The sequence below is a fragment of the Nicotiana sylvestris genome, chromosome 5, assembly GCF_000393655.2.
Source record: "Nicotiana sylvestris chromosome 5, ASM39365v2, whole genome shotgun sequence".
NCBI lineage: Eukaryota > Viridiplantae > Streptophyta > Magnoliopsida > Solanales > Solanaceae > Nicotiana > Nicotiana sylvestris.
In genome coordinates this window covers 138,654,283-138,671,603 of record NC_091061.1, presented here as the reverse complement: position 1 = coordinate 138,671,603, position 17,321 = coordinate 138,654,283, and the positions used below count along the sequence as shown (strand labels likewise).

At 43.6% G+C, this 17,321-nt stretch overlaps 1 protein-coding gene across 1 annotated transcript; it reads left to right on the top strand.

The window, feature by feature from the left end:
- Nucleotides 1–1,124: 1,124 nt before the first annotated feature.
- On the top strand, nucleotides 1,125–3,837 carry LOC138869374 (uncharacterized). Its single transcript, XM_070146987.1, has 2 exons — nucleotides 1,125–2,195; nucleotides 3,079–3,837. The coding sequence occupies exons 1-2, from the start codon at nucleotides 1,125–1,127 to the stop codon at nucleotides 3,835–3,837; spliced, it is 1,830 nt and encodes a 609-aa protein (XP_070003088.1).
- Nucleotides 3,838–17,321: the final 13,484 nt, after the last annotated feature.

Below are 17,321 nucleotides of genomic sequence, written 5' to 3'. Positions count from 1 at the left end.
CTCGGTAAGGCGGTCTAGCCGATTGGGTCGTGATCGGATGCCATGACATATACACATGGTGTTTATGCATTGATGATTGAAACTGGAAAGTGTAAATAGAATATTAGTAAAGTCTCCGGGAGACGGCCTAGCCGATTGGGTCGAGATCGGACTCCGCTCAAGATAGCGGTGGTAATGTGAACGATGTGGAACAGTATGAAATGCCCAACTAAAGGCTATGGAAACATGATGTGAAGGTTGTGTAATTCTTTCATGTTGATAATGTTGTGATCTTTTAAAGCTTTGGAGTGATACCTGTAATTTCCTTATTTGTGTATGAAAGTTCTTTCTCATTTAATGGTGTTTAGTTATACATACTAGTACTATTCCATGGTACTAACGTCCGTTTTGTCGGGGGTGCTACATTTTTTTTAAATGAATGTAGGTGGCTCCATAGCGGATAGTGCCGGTTGTGTGTAGCGAAGCATCCGTCTTCTCAAGATCTTGGTGAGTCCCTTTCTCCTTCAAGGGGCTATATTGTATATCTTTGTATTGTGGACTTTCACTTTTGAGGTATAACCAGGGCCTTGTTGCCGGCATTGTCAAACTTATCTTTTGTATCCTAGAGGCTCCATAGACATATGTGTTGGTTATGTACGGGGGTTGGATGGGTCTATGAACCATGCTGTAATTCTAAACTTATGTTGCCTATAAATTGTAACTCTATGGGGATCTTGGAAACTAACTCATCTACGATTTAATGTGGTGTTTAAAATAAACTGTCAATGTAAAATGTGTTGTCTTTCCCCGTCTAAATGGATAAACAAAAGTATGGTTTCTTTATTCATATCGAGGTGGGTAGGAAGTGTATGGTAAGGCTTGCTCAGTTGGGTTCAATCGATTGAGCGCTGGTCGCGACTCCCAAGGTTGGGGCGTGACAAACTTGGTATCAGAGCCAGGTTTTGAAGTGTCCTAGGATGTCTCGGAGCCGTGTCTAGTAGAGTCCTTCTAATCGGTGTGTAGTCGAGCACATCTATAAGTTGGAGGCTACTTGGTCATTTAGGAATAACACCCTTCTTTGATGTTCTGGATCGTCCGGTGAAACTGTCCCTCTCTAATTAGTGCAATGTTCTATCTTTCAGTAAATGGCACCTAACAAGAAAGCGAGAATTGGCCAAGCAGCTAATGCCACCTCAGAAGTGGTTGATGATTCACTGCTTGATACTGTGGATGAGGGTAGCCGCCCTGCTATCACTCTGCCTGATTCTTCTACTCTAGAGCGGACTACCCCAGTTCCCACACCCGTGGAGGGTACCACCATCCCTCCCGTTGATACTCCTGTCCCGCCTCCAGCTCCAGCTACCAGTTCTGGTATTTCGGATGGGTATCTTAGGGGAGCTATTCAGATGTTGACCCAGCTAGTAGCCTCCCAGGCCCAAAGGTCGAATGTTGCGCCTAGTTTATCCAGCCAGCAAGGGGATTCTACTAGTTTCAGAGTGAACAGATTTCTTCAGTTAGACCCTCCGGTATTTACAGGTGCCAATCTAGATGAAGACTCTCAGGATTTTAATGATGAAATGCGCAAGACCCTCAGGGTTATGCGTACAACTGAGATAGAAGGAGTAGAGTTGGATACCTACCGCTTGAAAGGGGTGGCCTATTCGTGGTTTGAGTTGTGGGAGGATTCCCGAGAGGAGGGGCACCCTCCAGCGAGGTGGAGCGAGTTCGTTGATGCCTTTATTGACCATTTCCTGCCTGTTGAGACAAGGGCAGCCCATGCGGCAGAGTTTGAAAATTTGAGGCAAGGTAACAGAAGTGTGTGGGAGTGCCATATGGAGTTTGCTCGCTTGTCCAAGTATGCCATTCATATGTTGCCCACAATGGAGGCCAGGGTGCGCTGGTTTGTTCAGGGCCTTAATTCTCTGACCATTAATGAGGCTTCTATGGCTGCATTGAATTCCGACATGAATTATGGGAAGATGGTAACATTTGCTCAGGCGACAGAGAACCGTAAATTAAAGAACAGAATGGAGAGAGAGGGTAGCAGCAAGGCCCGGTCTACGGGCAATATGGGAGTCACTAGGTGGGGGAAAATCAGCTCTTCTGGGAGGATCATCAGGACCTTCCCAGTCTATTGCAGAGTTTTCAGCCAGTGCACCGCCGTCAGGGCCCAACCAGTAACAGTGGAGTTGTTTCAGGCCAGGTCAGGGAAGCAGGTATCCCATCAGCGGGGTCGATTAGGAGAGAGCTTCTAGCAGCAGCAGAGGTCCCTGTGCCCCAGGTGTGGAAAGATGCACTCAGGGACTTTCTATCTAAAGTTACCTATATGCTATGGATGTGGGATGAGGGGTCATATTCAGAGACATTATCGTGCATCCCGCTAGGGAGCGGGTAGGGGCACAGCTCAGTCATCCAGCCAGGCAGCTACTACATCTTCAGCCCACTCCCAAGCTCGAGGTACCCAGCACCCGCAGGTCATGGTGCAGCTAGGGGTGGTGCACAAAGTTCAAGAGGACCCAGCCAGTTTTATATTATGAGTGGTCGCCAGACTGTAGAGGCTTCTTCCAGATATTGTTATAGGCATTCTGACTATCCTATATCATGATGTGTATGCACTTATTGACCTTGGTTCAACCTTGTCCTATGTTACCCCTTTTGTTGCTATGGGATTCGGGATAGAGTGGGATCAGCTTCATGAGCCCTTTTTTGGTGTCTACCCTTGTTGGTGAGTCTATTACAGCTGCTCGAGTTTATAGGGGATGTGTTGTTACGGTACAGGGTAGGGATACCGTGACCGATCTTATTGAGTTAGGGATGTTCGACTTTGATGTAATAATGGGAATGGATTGGCTTTATTCGTGCTTTCCCAAACTTGATTGTCGGACTAGAACCATTTGGCTTGAATTTCCTAATGAGCCCGTTATTGAATGGAAGGGAGATAATGTAGTGCCTAGAGGTCAGTTTATTTCCTACTTTAAGTCCGCGAAGATGATCAAGAAGGGGTGTATCTATCTTCTAGTTCGGGTCACATATACCAATCCGAGGCGCTTAGCCTTGAGTCTTTACCAGTTATGAATGAATTTTCGGATTTCTTTCTAGATGAACTCTCTAGGATTCCACCGGATAGAGAGATTGATTTTTGGGATCGATGTGATACCAGGCACGCACCCTATATCAATTCCACCTTACATAATGGCACCGGCAAAATTGAAAGAGCTAAAGGAACAATTGAAGGATTTGCAAGAGAAGGGTTTCATCCGGCCGAGTGTGTCGCCATGGGGCGTACCGGTATTGTTTGTAAGAAAGAAAGATGGATCGCTGCGGATGTGTATTGACTACCGACAACTTATCAAGGTCACAATAAAAAACAAATATCCTCTACCAAGAAGAGATGACTTCTTTGATCAATTGCAAGGTGCTGCATGTTTCTCAAAGATTGACTTGCGGTCTGGGTACCTTCAATTGAATATAAGGGAGCAGGATATTCCAAAAACAGCCTTCATAACTCGGTATGGGCACTTTGAATTTATGGTAATGTCTTTTGGGCTAACAAATGCCCCGGTAGCTTTCATGGATCTTATGAATCGAGTCTTCAAGCCCTTTATAGACTCATTTGTTATAGTGTTTATTGATGATATCATTGTGTATTCCCAAAGTCGGGAGGACTATGCTGCCCATCTCAGGGCAGTTTTGCAGATTCTTCAGCAACATCAATTGTATGCAAAATTTTCAAAATGTGAATTATGGCTTGAATCTATCGCGTTCTTGGGCCATGTCATTTCCAGGGAAGGAATTATGGTTGATCCTCAAAAGATTGCAGCAGTGAAAAATTGGCCTAGACCTACCACTCCAACTTAGATTCGTAGTTTCTTAGGCTTGGCTGGGTACTACAGGAGGTATGCGGAGGGGTTTTCTACTCTTGCCTCTCCATTGACTAAATTGACACAGAAAGCAGTTAAATTCTAGTGATCCGATGCTTGTGAAAAGAGTTTCCAAGAATTGAAGTCAAGATTGACAACAACACCGGTGTTAGCCCTGCCAGAGGGTACAGAGGGGTTTGTAGTGTATTGCGATGCTTTGAGAGTCGGGCTTGGGTGTGTGTTAATGCAACAAGACAAGGTTATAGCCTATGCTTCTAGGCAACTCAAGAATCATGAGAAGAACTATCCAACCCATGACTTAGAGCTGGCAGCACTGGTGTTTGCGCTAAAGATTTGGCGACATTATTTGTATGGGGTCCATGAGGATGTATTTACGGATCATAAGAGCCTTCAATATATTTTCAAGCAGAAAGAGTTGAATCTGAGGCAAAGAAGATGGCTAGAGTTACTCAAGGACTATGACATTGATATTCTCTATCACCCAGGAAAGGCTAATGTTGTGGCAGATGCACTTAGTCGAAAATCCATGGGAAGTTTAGCTCAGTTGGAGGCCCATCAGAGGCCGTTGGCCAAAGAGGTTCACCAGTTGGCTAGTTTGGGGGTTCGCCTTGCGGTCTAATGAAGCAGGGGTAATTGTGCAGAATAAGGCTGAATCATCGCTTGTGGCAGAGGTGAAAGAGAAGCAATTCGTGGATCCGTTGTTAGCACAACTGAAAGAGGGGATTCTCAAACACAAAACCACAGCTTTTTCCTTTCGCATGAAAGATGGTACCCTACGGTATGTCTTCCTAATATCGACGTTCTTCGAGAAAGGATCATGGCAGAAGCTCACACTTCCAGGTATTCCGTGCACCCAGGTTCTACGAAAATGTATCATGATATCAAGGAAGTTTATTGTTCGAATAACATGAAGAAAGATGTGGCGGACTTTGTGGCAAAATGTTCGAATTGTCAGCAAGTAAAGGCCGAACACCAAAGGCCCGGTGGATTGGCTCAAAGCATAGAAATTCCAATGTGGAAATGGGAGATGATCAACATGGATTTTGTGGTAGGGTTACCATACACTCCGCACAAGTTCGACTCAATTTGGGTGATTGTTGATCAACTCACAAAGTCAGCGCACTTCCTGACAGTCAAATGTACCGACACAGCGGAACGGTATGCTCAGTTGTATATCAAAGAAATAGTCAGGTTACATGGCACTCCAGTATCAATCATTTCAGATCGAGGGGCTCAGTTCACAGACAACTTTTGGAAGAAGTTTCAGCAAGGTTTGGGTACGCAGGTAAATCTTAGCACAACTTTTCATCCACAAACCGATGGTCAAGCAGAGCGGACTATGCAGATGCTTGAAGATATGTTGCGCGCTTGTACTCATGATTTCAAGGGTAGTTGGGATGACCATTTGCCACTCATAGAATTTGCTTACAACAACAGCTTCCCCGCTAGTATCCAGATGGCACCATTCGAAGCACTGTATGGTAGGAGATGTAGGTCTCCCATTGGGTGGTTCGAGGCTGTAGATGCGTAATTGATAGGGCTAGACCTCGTGCATCAGGCCATGGATAAAGTCAAGATTATTAAGGAGAGATTGAAAACTTCTCAGAGTCGCCAAAAATCCTATTCAGATGTGCGTCGCAGAGATTTAGAGTTCAAAGAAGATGATTGATTATTTTTGAAGGTTTCCCTATGAAGGGCATCATGCGGTTCAGAAAGAAGGGAAAATTGAGTCCGAGGTATGTCGGACCATACGAAATCATTCAGAGGATTGATCAAGTGGCATACAAGCTCGAGCTGCCACCCGAGATATCAATGGTACACCCGGTCTTTCATGTGTCCATGTTGAGAAAGGTAGTGGGAGATCCGTCCTCTATTGTGCCAGTTGAGACTATTGAGGTTAATGAAGAGCTGTCATATGAAGAAGTTCTAGTTGCCCTTCTTGATAGGCAAGTTCAGAAATTGAGGAATAAGGAAATTGCATCTGTGAAAGTGTTATGGCAAAACCAGCAAGTTGAGGAAGCCACTTGGGAAGCCGAGGATGAGATGAAAAAGAAGTACCCACATTTGTTCGAATTGTCATGTAATAGCTTTTATGCACTTAACTCCTATGAACTCTTATCTTCTGATTTGATCTATGTAAAAATGTCATGTTTTGGTTATATATATACATGTTGCCATTGCGGCCATGGTTAGTATTGTACGAGTTATGTCATGTCTCATGTCCATGGAATGTGTACCCACTGTTAGGATATTTTTCTGGGGCTCTCTGACAGGTGGATAGGCCTAAATACAAAGGAAACTCTGGCAATTTTTTTGGAAATATAGGGAGTTAGCTAAATTTGGGGACTAGCAACATGTTTCAGGTTATAAAGAACAGAAGATTGCGCTAAGACTGTTAATAAGTTAACCTTGATCCTCATTCGAGGACGAATGATCTTAAGTGGGGTAGGATGTAAGGCCCCGTGAATTTTCTACTGAAAACCCCGAATCTCGTGGTGCCAAGTTAGGAGCATGTGTTAGGATTCATAGGTTCGGACCCCTTTGGATTGAATAGTGCATTAAAAAGTCAAGAAATAATATTTTCCAGAGAAGTGTGATTTTATGGTCGAGAATGCAATCACATATCAAGTATGCGGACCGCATAGGGGGCATAGTCACCACAAAGTGAGTCAGTATGTTAGTCAAATTTGAGGGTAAATATGTGGCCCATTATGCGATCGCATAACCGATATGCAGACCGCATAGTCATCGCATAATTTCCTTGGGATTTTGTAAGGAGTAGTTCTGCGGTGAATTATGCGACCGCAGAATGGGTATGCGGACCGCATTTCTGCCGCATACCCAGACAGAATGTTCAGATTTTAGGAGCACTTTTGCGGTCCATTTTGCGAGCTGCATTTCCACTTTGCGATCGCAAATGCGATCGCACACCTTGATCGTGGCTCCAATTTTCTAAATTTTAAGCCCGACCCCTTATCGATATATTCGGTGTTATAACTCATTTTGAGCATATTTCCTGAAGCTTTTAGAGAGAGAGAGAGAGAGAGAGAGAGGGTATTAGAGAGGGAAGTGCTTCCCATTAAATTACTCCATGAAACCTTGCCAAATCTTTGAAGATAATCAAGTGAGGGAACCTAAATCTTCATCCCAAAAGGTAAGACTTCATTACCTCAACTCTTATTCCTATGCTTAGCAATAAGGGATCACTATGAAGTAATTCATGGGTATAAGAATGAATTTCTTGCATGCATATCACACCATAGAATATTGGGAGGTAGTGAACTAAAATGAAAGCAATTGGGGCATAAAATGATAGAAATTTCTCTCAAAAGGGCCTAAGATCACAATGCACCTTTAGTGTTTGATAGTATGCTCAAAACAAGCTAGAATCTCAATATCGTCTCTAATTCTCGATTTATTTTGTAATTCTTACACAATAGATCGAAGTGCTAAAAGTTCCGTAATTTTGTAAGGAATAAGGAAAGATTTATTGAGGTATGTATGGATAAAACCCCGTCTTTTAGAAATTAAGCTTCATCGCTGGTTGTGTGAGTACGATAAGATTAAATTGAATTGTTTTATTGATTGCTATTTCACTTGACTTGGTGGTGAAACCTTATATGCATGGAAACTGTGTCTCAAATTGATCAATGTGCTATTCTTGATAATTTGAAAAGGTGCAAGGACTATGAATCATGTATCAAAATGCTTAGACCTTAGATTGAAACTGAAGTGCGTTGTTGTGCCATTTACATGATGTCTCATCTACGCCTACAACCTTATTTGCACTTTGTTTGCCATACTCTCTTGAATTACAAACCTAATGTTGAAAATGGGAACAATGTGAAACGTGAATTGGGGAATGTGAAAATTGTGGCCCCAAGTGCCGGTAAACTAATACATGTGTAACCAAAGATTGTAGTGAGATGAATAATAGAAAATGGTAACGCCTCGGTAAGGCGGTCTAGCCGATCGGGCCGTGATCGGATGCCATGACATATACACATGGCGGTTATGCATTGATGATTGAAACTGGAAAGTGTGAATAGAATATTAGTAATGTCTCCGGGAGACGGCCTTGCTGATCGGATCGAGATCGGACTCCGCTCAAGATAGCGGTGGTAATGTGAACGATGTGGAACAGTATGAAATGCCCAACTAAAGGCTATGGAAACATGATGTGAAGGTTGTGTAATTCTTTCATGTTGATAATGTTGTGATCTTTTAAAGCTTTGGAGTGATACCTGTGATTTCCTTATTTATGTATGAAAGTTCTTTCTAATTTGATGGTGTTTAGTTATACATACTAGTACCATTCCATGGTACTAACGTCCCTTTTGCCGGGGGTGCAACATTATTTTTAAACAAATGTAGGTGGCTCCATAGCGGATAGTGTTGGTCGTGTTGAGCGAAGCACCCGTCTTCTCAAGATCTTGGTGAGCCCCTTTCTCCTTCAAGGGGCTATATTGTATATCTTTGTATAGTGGACTTCACTTTTGAGGTATAACCAGGGCCTTGTTGCCGGCGTTGTCAAACTCATCTTTTGTATCCTAGAGGCTCCGTAGACATATGTGTGGGTTATGTACGGGGGTTGGATGGGTCTACGAACCATGCTGTAATTCTAAACTTATGTTGCCTATAAATAGTAACTCTATGGTGATCTTGGAAACTAACTCATCTACGGTTTAATGTGGTGTTTAAAATGAACTATCAATGTAAAATGCGTTGTCTTTCTCCGTCTAAATGGATAAACAAAAGTATGGTTTCTTTATTCATATCGAGGTGGGTAGGAAGTGTATGGTAAGGCTTGCTCAGTTGGGTTCACTCGATTGAGCGCTGGTCGCGACTTCTAAGGTTGGGGCGTGACAAACTTGGTATTAGAGCCAGGTTTTGAAGTGTCCTAGGATGTCTCAGAGCCGTATCTAGTAGAGTCCTTCTAATCGGTGTGTAGTCGACAACATCTATAAGTTGGAGGCTACTTGGTCATTTAGGAATAACACGCTTCTTTGATGTTCTGGATCGTGCGGTGAAACTGTCCCTCTCTAATTAGTGCAATGTTCTATCTTTCAGTAAATGGCACCTAACAAGAAAGCGAGAATTGGCCAAGCAGCCAATGCCACCTCAGAAGTGGTTGATGATTCAGTGTTTGATACTGTGGATGAGGGTAGTCGCCCTGCTATCGCTCTGCCTGATTCTTCTACTCTAGAGCGGACTACCTCAGTTCTCACACTCGTGGAGGGTACCACCATCCCTCCCGTTGATACTCCTGTCCCGCCTCCACCTCTTGCTTCCAGTTCTGGTATTTCGGATGGGTATCTTAGGGGAGCTATTCAGATGTTGACCCAGCTTGTAGCCTCCCAGGCCCATAGGTCGAATGTTGCGCCTAGTTCATCCAGCCAGCAAGGGGATTCTACTAGTTCCAGAGTGAACAGATTTATTCAGTTAGACCCTCCGGCATTTATAGGTGCCAATCCAGAAGAAGTCTCTCAAGATTTTATTGATGAAATGCACAAGACCCTCAGGGTTATGCATACAACTGAGATAGACGGAGTAGAGTTGGATACCTACCTCTTGAAAGGGGTGGCCTATTCATGGTTTGAGTTGTGGGAGGATTCCCGAGAGCAGGGGCGCCCTCCGGTGAGGTGGAGTGAGTTCGCTGATGCCTTTATTTACCATTTCTTGCATGCTGAGACAAGGGCAGCCTGTGCGGTAGAGTTTGAAAATTTGAGGCAAGGTAACAAAAGTGTGTGGGAGTACCATATGGAGTTTGCTCGCTTGTCCAAGTATGCCATTTATATGTTGCCCACAATGGAGGCCAGGGTGCGCTGGTTTGTTCAGGGCCTTAATTCTATGACCATTAATGAGGCTTCTATGGCTGCATTGAATTCTAACATGAATTATGGGAAGATGGTAGCATTTGCTCAGGCCACAGAGAACCGTAAATTAAAGAATAGAATGGAGAGAGAGGGTAGTAGCAAGGCCCGGTCTACGGGCAATATGGGAGTCACTAGGTGGGGGAAGATCAGCTCTTAGGGGAGGATCATCAGGGCCTTCCTAGTCTATTGCATAGTCTTCGGCCAGTGCACCGCCGTCAGGGCCCAACCAGTAGCAGTCGAGTCATTTCAGGCCCGGTCAGGGCAGCAGGGGATCCCATCAGTGGGGTCGATCAGGAGAGAGGTTCAAGCAGCAGCGGAGGTCCCCGTGCGCCAGGTGTGGGAAGATGCACTCAAGGACTTCTTATCTAGAGTTACCTATGTGCTATGGATGTGGGATGAGGGGTTATATTTAGAGACTATATCGTGCATCCCGCTAGGGAGCGAGTAGGGGCACAACTCAGTCATCCAGCCAGGCAGCTGCTACATCTCCATCCCCCTCCCCAGCTCGAGGTACCCAGCACCCGCAGGTCATGGTGCAGCTAGGGGTGGTGCACAGAGTTCAAGAGGACCTAACCGGTTTTATGCTATGAGTGGTCGCCAGACTGCAGAGGCTTCTTCCAGATGCTGTTACAGACAATCTGACTGTCCAATCTCATGATGTGTATGCACTTATTGACCCTGGTTCCACCTTGTCCTATGTTACCCCTTTTATTGCTATGGGATTCGGGATAGAGCTGGTTCAGCTTCATGAGCCCTTTTTGGTGTCTACCCAGTTGGTGAGTCTATTACAGCTGCTCGAGTTTATAGGGGATGTGTTGTTACGGTACGGGGTAGGGATACCGCGGCCGATCTTATTAAGTTAGGGATGTTCGACTTTGATGTAATAATGGGAATGGATTGGCTTTATTTGTGCTTTGCCAAACTTGATTGTCGGACTAGAACCATTAGGCTTAAATTTCCTAATGAGCCCGTTATTGAATGGAAGGGAGATAATGTAGTGCCTAGAGGTCGGTTTATTTCCTACCTTAAGGCCGCGAAGATGCTCAAGAAGGGGTGTATCTATCATCTAGTTCGGGTCACAGACACCAATCCGAGGCGCTTAGCCTTGAGTCTGTACCAGTTGTGAATGAATTTTCGGATGTCTTTCCAGATGAACTCCCTGGGATTCCACCGGATAGGGAGATTGATTTTGGGATCGATGTAATACCAGGCACGCAACCTATATCAATTCCACCTTACAGAATGGCACCGGAAGAACTGAAAGAGCTAAATGAACAATTGAAGGATTTGCAAGAGAAGGGTTTCATCCGGCCGAGTGTGTCGCCATGGGGCGCACCGGTCTTGTTTGTAAGAAAGAAAGATGGATCGCTGCGGATATGTATTGACTACCGACAACTCAACAAGGTCACAATAAAAAACAAATATCCTCTGCCAAGAATAGATGACTTATTTGATCAATTGCAAGGTGCTGCATGTTTCTCAAAGATTGACTTGCGGTCTGGGTACCATCAATTGAAGATAAAGGAGCAGGATATTCCAAAAACAGCCTTCAGAACTCGGTATGGGCACTTTGAATTTATGGTAATGTCTTTTGGGCTAACAAATGCCCCGGTAGCTTTCATGGATCTTATGAATCGAGTCTTCAAGCCCTTTATAGACTCCTTTGTTATAGTGTTTATTGATGATATCCTTGTGTATTCCCGAAGTCGGGAGGACCATGCTGCCCATCTCAGGGCAGTTTTGTAGACTCTTCAGCAACATCAATTGTATGCAAAATTTTCGAAATGTGAATTCTGGCTTGAATCTGTCGCGTTCTTGGGCCATGTCATTTCCAGGGAAGGAATTATGGTTGATCCTCAAAAGATTGCAGCAGTGAAGAATTGGCCTAGACCTACCACTCCAACTGAGATTCGTAGTTTCTTAGGCTTGGCTGGGTACTACAGGAGGTTTGTGGAGGGGTTTTCTACTCTTGCCTCTCCATTGACTAAATTGAAGCAGAAAGCAGTTAAATTCCAGTGATCCAATGCTTGTGAAAAGAGTTTCCAAGAATTGAAGTCAAGATTGACAATAGCACCGGTGTTAGCCCTGCTAGAGGGTACAGAGGGGATTGTAGTGTATTGCGATGCTTCAAGAGTCGGGCTTGGGTGTGTGTTAATTCAACACGGCAAGGTTATAGCCTATGCTTCTAGGCAACTCAAGAATCATGAGAAGAACTATCCAACCCATGACTTAGAGCTGGCAGCAGTGGTGTTTGCGCTAAAGATTTGGCGACATTATTTGTATGTACGGATCATAAGAGCCTTTAATATATTTTCAATCAGAAAGAGTTGAATCTTAGGCAAAGAAGATGGCTAGAGTTACTCAAGGACTATGACATTGATATTCTCTATCACCCAGGAAAGGCTAATGTTGTGGTAGATGCACTTAGTCGAAAATCCATGGAAAGTTTAGCTCAGTTGGAGGCCCATCAGAGGCCGTTGGTCAGAGAGGTTCACCAGTTGGCTAGTTTGGGGGTTCGCCTTGCGGTCTAATGAAGCAGGGGTAATTGTGCAGAATAGGGCTGAATCATCGCTTGTAGCAGAGGTGAAAGAGAAGCAATACGTGGATCCGTTGTTAGCACAACTGAAAGAGGGGATTCACAAACACAAAATTACAGCTTTTTCCTTTCGCATGAATGATGGTACCCTACGGTACCAAAACCCCCTATGTGTTCCTAATATCGACGGTCTTCTGGAAAGGATCATGGTAGAAGCTCACACTTCCAGGTATTCCGTGCTCCCAGGTTCCACAAAAATGTATCATTATCTCAAGGAAATTTATTGGTGGAATAACATGAAGAAAGATGTGGCGGACTTTGTGGCAAAATGTCCGAATTGTCCGCAAGTAAAGGCCGAACACCAAAGGCCTGGTGGATTGGCTCAAAGCATAGAAATTCCAATGTGGAAATACGAGATGATCAACATGGATTTTGTGGTAGGGTTACCACACACTCCGCACAAGTTCGACTCAATTTGTGTGATTGTTGATCAACTCACAAAGTCAGCGCACTTCCTGCCAGTCAAATGTACCGACACAACGGAACGGTATGCTTAGTTGTATATCAAAGAGATAGTCAGGTTACATGGCACTCCAGTCTCAATCATTTCAGATCGAGGGGCTCAGTTCACAGCCAACTTTTGGAAGAAGTTTCAGCAAGGTTTGGGTAAGCAGGTAAATCTTAGCACAACTTTTCATCCACAAACTGATGGTCAAGCAGAGCGGACTATTCAGATGCTTGAAGACATGTTCCGCGCTTGTACTCTTGATTTCAATGGTAGTTGGGATGACCATTTGCCACTCATAGAATTTGCTTACAACAACAGCTTCCACGCTAGTATCCAGATGGCACCATTCGAAGCACTGTATGGTAGGAGATGTAGGTCTCCCATTGGGTGGTTCGAGGAGGGAGAAGCGTAATTAATAGGGCCGGGCCTCGTGCATCAGGCCCTGGAGAAAGTCAAGATTATTAAGGAGAGATTGAAAACTTCTCAGAGTCACCAAAAATCCTATTCGGATGTGCGTCACAGAGATTTAGAGTTCAAAGAAGATGATTTGGTATTTTTGAAGGTTTCCCATATGAAGGGCATCATGCGGTTCTGAAAGAAGGGAAAATTGAGTCTGAGGTATGTCGGACCGTACGGAATCATTCAGAGGATTGGTCAGGTGGCATACAAGCTCGAGCTACCACCGAGATGTCAATGGCACACCTGGTCTTTCATGTGTCCATGTTGAGAAAGGTAGTGGGAGATCCGTCCTCTATTGTGCCAGTTGAGACTATTGAGGTTAATGAAGAGCTGTCATATGAAGAAGTTCCTGTTGCCTTTCTTGATAGGCAAGTTCGAAAATTGAGGAATAAGGAAATTGCATCCGTGAAAGTGTTATGGCAAAACCAGCAAGTTGAGGAAGCCAGTTGGGAAGCCGAGGATGAGATGACAAAGAAGTACCCACATTTGTTCGAATAGTTATGTAATAGCTTTATCCACTTAGCTCCTATAAACTCTTATCTTCTGATTTGATCTATGTAAAATTGTCATGTTTTGGTTATATATATACATGTTGCCATTGCGGCCATGGTTAGTATTGTACGAGTTATGTCATGTCTCATGTCCATGGAATGTGTACCCACTGTTAGGATATTTTTCTGGGGATCTCTGATAGGTGGATATGCCTAAATACAAAGGAAACTCTGGCAAAATTTTGGGAAATATAAGGAGTTAGCTAAATTTGGAGACTAGCAACATGTTTCAGGTTATAAAGAACAGAAGATTGCACTAAGACTGTTAATAAGTGAACCTCGATCCTCATTCGAGGACGAATGATCTTAAGTGGGGGAGGATGTAAGGCACCGTGAATTTTCTACTCAGAACCCCGAATCCCGTGGTGCCAAGTTAGGAGCATGTGTTAGGATTCATAGGTTCGGACCCCTTTGGATTGAACAGTGCATTAAAAAGTCAAGAAATAATGTTTTCTTGAGAAGTGCAATTTTACGATCGAGAATGCGGTCGCATATCAGGTATGCGAACCGCATAGGGGTCATAGTCACTATGAAGTGAGTCAGTGTGTTAGTCAAATTTGAGGTTAAATATGCGGTCCATTATGCGATCGCATAACCGATATGTGGACCGCATAGTCATCGCATATTTCCTTGGGATTTTGTAAGGAGCAGTTTTGCGGTGCATTATGCGACCGCAGAACGGGTATGCGAACCGCATTTCTGCCGCATACCCAGATAGAATGTTCAGATTTTGGGAGCACTTTTGCGGTCCATTCTGCGGGCTGCATTTCCACTTTGTTATCGCAAATGCGATCGTAGACCTGACTCGGGGCTCCAATTTTCTAAATTTTAAACCCGACCCCTTATCGATATATTCGGTGTTATAACTCATTTTAAGCATATTTCCTGATGCTTTTATAGAGAGAGAGAGCATCTTAGAGAGGGAAGTGCTTCCCATCAAATTACTCTATGAAACCTTGCCAAATCTTTGAAGATAATCAAGTGAGCGCACATAAATCTTCATCCCAAGAGGTAAAACTTCATTACCTCAACTTTTATTCCTATGCTTATCAATAAGGGATCGCTAGTGAAGTAATTCATGGGTATAAGAATTTCTTGCATGCATATCACACCATAGAATATTGGGAGGTAGTGAACTAAAAAGAAATCAATTGGGGTATAAAATGATAGATATTTCTCTCAAAAGGGCCTAAGATCACAATGCACCTTTAGTGTTTGATAGTATGCTCAAAACAAGCTAGAATCTCAATCTCGTGTATAAATCTCGATTTATTTTGTAATTCTTACACTATTGATCGAAGTGCTAAAAGTTCCATAATTTTGTAAGGAATAAGGAAAGATTTATTGAGGTATGTATGGATAAAACCCCGTCTTTTAGAAATTAAGCTTCATTGCTGGTTGTGTGAGTACGATAAGATTAAATTAAATTGTTGTATTGATTGCTATTTCACTTGACTTGGTGGTGAAACCTTATATGCATGGAAACTGTGTCTCAAATTGATCAACATGCTATTCTTGATAATTTGAAAAGGTGCAAGGACTATGAATCATGTATCAAAATGCTTAGACCTTAGATTGAAACTGAAGTGCGTTGTTGTGCCATTTACATGACGTCTCATCTACGCCTACAACCTTATTTGCACTTTGTGTGCCATACTCTCTTGAATTACAAACCTAATGTTGAAAATGGGAACAATGTGAAACGTGAATTAGGGAATGTGGAAATTGTGGCCCCAAGTGCCGGTAAACTAATACATGTGTAACCAAAGATTGTAGTGAGATGAATAATGGAAAATGGTAACGCCTCGGTAAGGCGGTCTAGTCGATCGGGCCGTGATCGGACGCCATGACATATACACATGGCGGTTATGCATTGATGATTGAAACTGGAAAGTGTGAATAGAATATTAGTAACGTCTTCGGGAGATGGCCTAGCCGATCGGGTCGAGATCGGACTCTGCTCAAGATAGCGGTGGTAATGTGAACGATGTGGAACAGTATGAAATGCCCAACTAAAGGCTATGGAAACATGATGTGAAAGTTGTGTAATTCTTTCATGTTGATAATGTTGTGATCGTTTAAAGCTTTGGAGTGATAACTGTGATTTCCTTATTTGTGTATGAAAGTTCTTTCTAATTTCATGGTGTTTAGTTATACATACTAGTGCTATTCCATGGTACTAACGTCCCTTTTGCTGGGGGCGCTACATTTTTTTTAAATGAATGTAGGTGGCTCCATAGTGGATAGTGCCAGTCGTATGTAGCGAAGCATCCCTCTTCTCAAGATCTTGGTGAGCCCCTTTCTCCTTCAAGGGGCTAAATTGTATATCTTTGTATTGTGGACTTTCACTTTTGAGGTATAGCCGGGGCCTTGTTGCCTGCGTTGTCAAACTCATCTTTTGTATCCTAGAGTCTCCATAGACATATGTGGGGGTTATATACGGGGGTTGGATGGGTCTACGAACCATGTTGTAATTCTAAACTTATGTTTCCTATGAATTGTAACTCTATGGGGATCTTGGAAACTAACTCATCTACGGTTTAATGTGGTGTTTAAAATGAACTATCAATGTAGAATGTGTTGTCTTTCCCCGTCTAAATGGATAAACAAATGTATGGTTTCTTTATTCATATTGAGGTGGGTAGGAAGTGTATGGTAAGGCTTGCTCAGTTGGATTCACTCGATTGAGCGTCAGTCGCGCCTCCCGAGGTTGGGGTGTGACAACAGCCCAAAACCAGGGTGTCACTAGCCATGGGCATCTAATAAAATGGAATACTCCAAATCAAACTACAGAGTTTAATACAGAAAACCAAGGACATGAAGAAGTAAGATAGGGATAAGCTCCGGGCTGCGAACGCCAACGACCTAGAGACTCCTCGGATCCGCTTGAGCCGGAATGATCAGCACTCGGGAGCGGTACCAGATACGCCTGAATCTGCACACAGGGGCAGGGAGTAGAGTGAGTACTCCAACTCAGTGAGTAATAATCATAAATAAAGACTGACAGCATGAAATCATGTAAGGCACAAAGCAAGCTATAATGAAGTAGTAAAACCATTAAAACAGTAAACCAATGAAAGATAGGTAAAAATCCTTTAACTCAAATTTAACTTCATGAAAAGCCCTTTTCAACAATTAAGCATGGTAATTGACAAGCAATTAAGAAAAGATACACACATAAAGGTTCGCCCCTCGGGCACAATATCAATAAATCCGCCCCTCGAGCAATATCTCAGAACAATACCAGCCTTTCGGGCTCAATCTCACATCACAATAGGTACCCACGCTCACTAGGGGTGTGCAGACTCCTGGAGGCGCCCCTTACGGCCCAAGCGCAATATCAAGCCATCTCGTGGCATCATCGCTAGGCTCTCGGCCTCATATCAATCAAGCCACCTCGTGGCGTACATATCTCAGGCCCTCGTCCTCATAATCAATATCAAATGTTTCCTCACAACATAGGCCCTCGGCCTTACTCAGTTAAAATACTCACAAGCCACTCGGGCAATAGTAAAACATGATTCTCAGCCC